The sequence below is a fragment of the Cyprinodon variegatus genome, unplaced genomic scaffold (assembly GCF_000732505.1).
Source record: "Cyprinodon variegatus isolate N-32 unplaced genomic scaffold, C_variegatus-1.0 Scaffold1957, whole genome shotgun sequence".
NCBI classification, from domain to species: domain Eukaryota; kingdom Metazoa; phylum Chordata; class Actinopteri; order Cyprinodontiformes; family Cyprinodontidae; genus Cyprinodon; species Cyprinodon variegatus.
Genome location: NW_015152410.1, coordinates 46,242 through 48,099, shown reverse-complemented (window position 1 = coordinate 48,099; position 1,858 = coordinate 46,242). Strand labels below are relative to the sequence as shown.

General features: G+C 39.1%; 1 protein-coding gene across 1 annotated transcript in view; it reads right to left on the bottom strand.

Annotated features, from left to right (window-relative positions):
• Positions 1-6: 6 nt before the first annotated feature.
• Positions 7-1,858, bottom strand: part of LOC107104928 (serine/threonine-protein kinase PLK1-like) — a 5,948-nt gene continuing 4,096 nt past the window's right edge. The window contains exons 11-13 of the mRNA XM_015405045.1: positions 1,586-1,648; positions 1,265-1,414; positions 7-1,138 (exon numbers count right to left, since the gene is read on the bottom strand). Of these exons, the coding sequence (XP_015260531.1) occupies positions 779-1,138; positions 1,265-1,414; positions 1,586-1,648 (573 nt within the window). The 3' untranslated portion in view covers positions 7-778. The remainder of the gene's footprint in view (positions 1,139-1,264; positions 1,415-1,585; positions 1,649-1,858) is intronic.

The following is a 1,858-nucleotide window of genomic DNA, read 5'->3' as shown; positions in this document are numbered from 1 at the left end:
ATGTCTTCTGACAAAGGCAGTATTTGTGGCATATTCCATTTTTTCTGGTAAAGCGTTTTCAGGGCATTGGATGATACATGTGTTGTCCATTCTAGTTCAATTAACTTGTTGAATTACTCTGCTTTTGATTTTAAATCAACATTCTGTTGACGCAGTGCCTCTCCTTGCAAAATATGTGACACTTTCACAAGAGAATGCCGCAGTTTTAGTGCTGTGGAAGGCACTTTGAATCTGTTGGACAACTCATTAAACCCAGTCATCTGTTTTACAGCCTCAAGGACTGTGTTGAATTTTCCTGGACAGATCAAGTCCTTCAAAAAAACAACATCCTTGTCAATGTTTCTTGCCATCAGAACAAGTCTGGCAAGTTCCCTCATCTTATTTCTGATGTCTGCTTGATGTCGTCCAACTTCTCCGTTTCTGAGGTACATTCTCTCACCCAGTGAAATAATAAGGGAGTCTGCCTTTTCTAACTGAGTTACATTGTCATATGACATGTCCTGGAGAACCCTCTGAAGTCCAGTGGAAATCGCAATATCCATGGGCAACATCATGGAAGAACTTGCCTGAACTTTTCTTGTGACCATGTCTCCTTTTGACCGGAGTTTGCAACGCTTATAATGCCTCCAGAGATCTGTCTTGACATACATAGCAAAACAAAACTTGCAAGGTAGGTAGTTGGTTCCAGCTGATTGACGGGTTGCTTGCCTTTTTGGGATGATTAGTCCTTCCCCAGAGGTCAGGACAGAACAGTTGTGCTGATAGTTTCCCATGTTTGCTACTTTGGCCAATAGCAAGGAGTGCATGATGATCCTTTCCTGTGTGCGAGTGCCTTGGCCACATCAGGTTTGTCTGAATGCTTCTGTTTCAGATGTCTTGTAATTTTTGCATAAGGCTTCTCACAGAAAAGACAATAATTCTTCTTGTCATAGATACGTTGATGGGCAGTGTTTGAAGACATTTTTACTGTGATCTTACATTGTTGAGAGTTACTGCCATTTGAGTGCTGCTCAGTTTTAGAAGATGGTTTTCTGTGGATTACTTCAGTTTTTGTAGTTTCTTCTTCCTCCGATTGTGGGTCATCATTCACTTCTTGATCTGAAATTTCCAGAGTAGGGGAAACTTGTTCTTCAGTATTCTGAAAGAAAATGTAGTTTATTTATTAATTACTTTGCAAACAAGATAATGATATCATACATGCATATTTCTTTTATACATTTATAACTATCTTTACCACTACTTAAGTAATTAAACACTTCATTACCATTTCACACTCAGAAAATTCCTCTTCTGTCGGCAGAGATGAAGGCAGCGGGTTACTGACAGTGATGCCAGGCAGATCTGTGACCAAACTCTCTGGAATGTTCATGTCATTAAAGGTTTCAGGGCAGGAATTTGTTGAAGGCGGTCCATCCTGTAATAATAACAACAACAAATAGTGAATACATGTCTGTATCAGGTGACAATAAACATATTTAGGCAGTGGAATACAAAGTAAGACAAAATCTCTACTGTGGAAAAATCTTTAGTCTCTTACAGATAACTAACGTTATATTAGCCTACCCTACTTGAAAGAATTACTTACTTTATTTTGATTCTCACATCCACCGTTGTTCATGGTTGTGTGGCACCCGAGAGGTGCGATTGTCTTAAAAAAACAACAACCATAAAACCAAACAGACTGCGGCGATTGTGAGCAGAGCCTTAAAAAGTTTAATCGGTTAAAATCCAATAAAAAAAAAGATAAAAAGACAAGTTAAAAGGAAAGAGATTAAAAATAAAAATACGGATGGTGAAGAGCAGCAGAGTCAATGGGCGAGTCTGTTAAAGGACGTGCACTTGGCGGGTATAGTGGAGG